The sequence below is a fragment of the Tupaia chinensis genome, unplaced genomic scaffold (genome assembly GCF_000334495.1).
Source record: "Tupaia chinensis unplaced genomic scaffold, TupChi_1.0 Scaffold000605_1, whole genome shotgun sequence".
Classification (NCBI taxonomy): Eukaryota; Metazoa; Chordata; class Mammalia; order Scandentia; family Tupaiidae; genus Tupaia; species Tupaia belangeri.
The window spans coordinates 1469590-1470983 of record NW_006160123.1 but is presented as its reverse complement, the minus strand read 5'-3'; the positions used below and the strand labels follow the sequence as shown (position 1 = coordinate 1470983).

Below are 1394 nucleotides of genomic sequence, written 5' to 3'. Positions count from 1 at the left end.
CCAGCCGCTCGGCGCTCAGACCCTGCTCGGGCTGCCACCGTCCAGGCTAGCACTGAGCCGTCCCAACAGCGCTCGCCGCCGCCCGAGCCCGCCCCGCCTCGAGCCGACAAGCCAATCACCGGCCTCGACGTCACGGGAGCTTGTTCACTATTCAGAAGGCCTCTCTCAGGTCCTTCCTCATTGGGCTTCTGCCAGTAGGCATCAGCCAATGGAGAGGAGGTTCTTAATGAATTATTGATGACGAAGACATCTGGGGGACTGGGCGGGGAGAGGGTGACTCCCCGGGGGGAAAGGGGCAGACCTGTCCCGTAGAGGGCCTCCTGGTCCCCAGGGCGGCACCTCTGGCCAGGTGGCGTAGGCTCCGGGTAAGTCTGAGTAAGCAAGAAGGAGTCTCCCGACATCGTCCAGTCTCCTGGAACGGGTTACTCATTCTAGGCCTATGGAACGAGAAGTTCAGAAAGTTGACAGGCAGGTTTTTTTTCCTTCCCCTGGGCAGGCTATTATTACATTTTACTGGTGAATAGACAGTCCTAGGCTCACATGCATAACTGACAACATTTAAAGGAGACTCCAATTTAAGAGGGGGTCTTCAAAAAGCTCATAGAAAATGCGTATTATGAAAAAACTATGCATGGATTTCATTAAAATAAACTCATATTTTTGCACCAAGATCAATTCATATTTTAACCCCATTTTTACACTGTATTTACACTGTATTTTACTCGTATTTAGGTAGATATTTCTCTTACTTTGCACTGCCTTCACTTAATTTGGGGTCAGCTGGAGGCCCTTTATCTGTTTACATTATTTCATTATTACAACCTAAATTATTGTCTCCTCCTAGCTATCTCTTTTTTGTAGGTTAAAAGAGTACTTACCTAAGTTGAGATTGGGAGAAATAATCAGCCCTCACTTGGGTGTCTTAGCTTATGGTTTTAGAGCATTTCTCAACTGTGATCTGCCCACTTGCAGAAAAATGATCTGAGATACTTGTTTAAAATGCAGATTCTGGGACCAGCAGTTAGCGTAATGGCTATGTTGCTGGACTCCCACGTAGTCCACCGCAGTTTGAGTCCTGGACCCAGTGGCTTAAAACTCACGCCGGGCGTGTGTGCGTGCGTGCCCAAGATCCCGAGAGGAGAACAGAGGAGAAGGGATTGTGGCGTGGCCATCCCCCCTGGGGGGTGATTTCTCACTTTCTGTCTCTATGTCTCTCTCTGTCTGTCTGGCGAGCACATGCACCCTATAGCAAAAACCTCTCAAAAAAATAAAAATAAAAAAATGCAGATTCCAGGCCAGCTTGTAGCCTGGTAGTTACATGAGCCGAATGCCACGTAGCCAGCTGCACATCATGGACCCAGAGGCTTGAAAAATATGCCCAGTACTTGTGTGTG

At 48.8% G+C, this 1394-nt stretch overlaps 1 protein-coding gene across 1 annotated transcript in view; it reads right to left on the bottom strand.

The window, feature by feature from the left end:
- The window catches only part of EHD4 (EH domain containing 4), a 98312-nt gene extending 97911 nt beyond the window's left edge, over nt 1-401 (bottom strand). Inside the window, exon 1 of the mRNA XM_006158718.3 lies at nt 22-401. Within this exon, the coding sequence (XP_006158780.1) occupies nt 22-401 (380 nt within the window). The remainder of the gene's footprint in view (nt 1-21) is intronic.
- Between the last annotated feature and the right edge of the window lie 993 nt (nt 402-1394).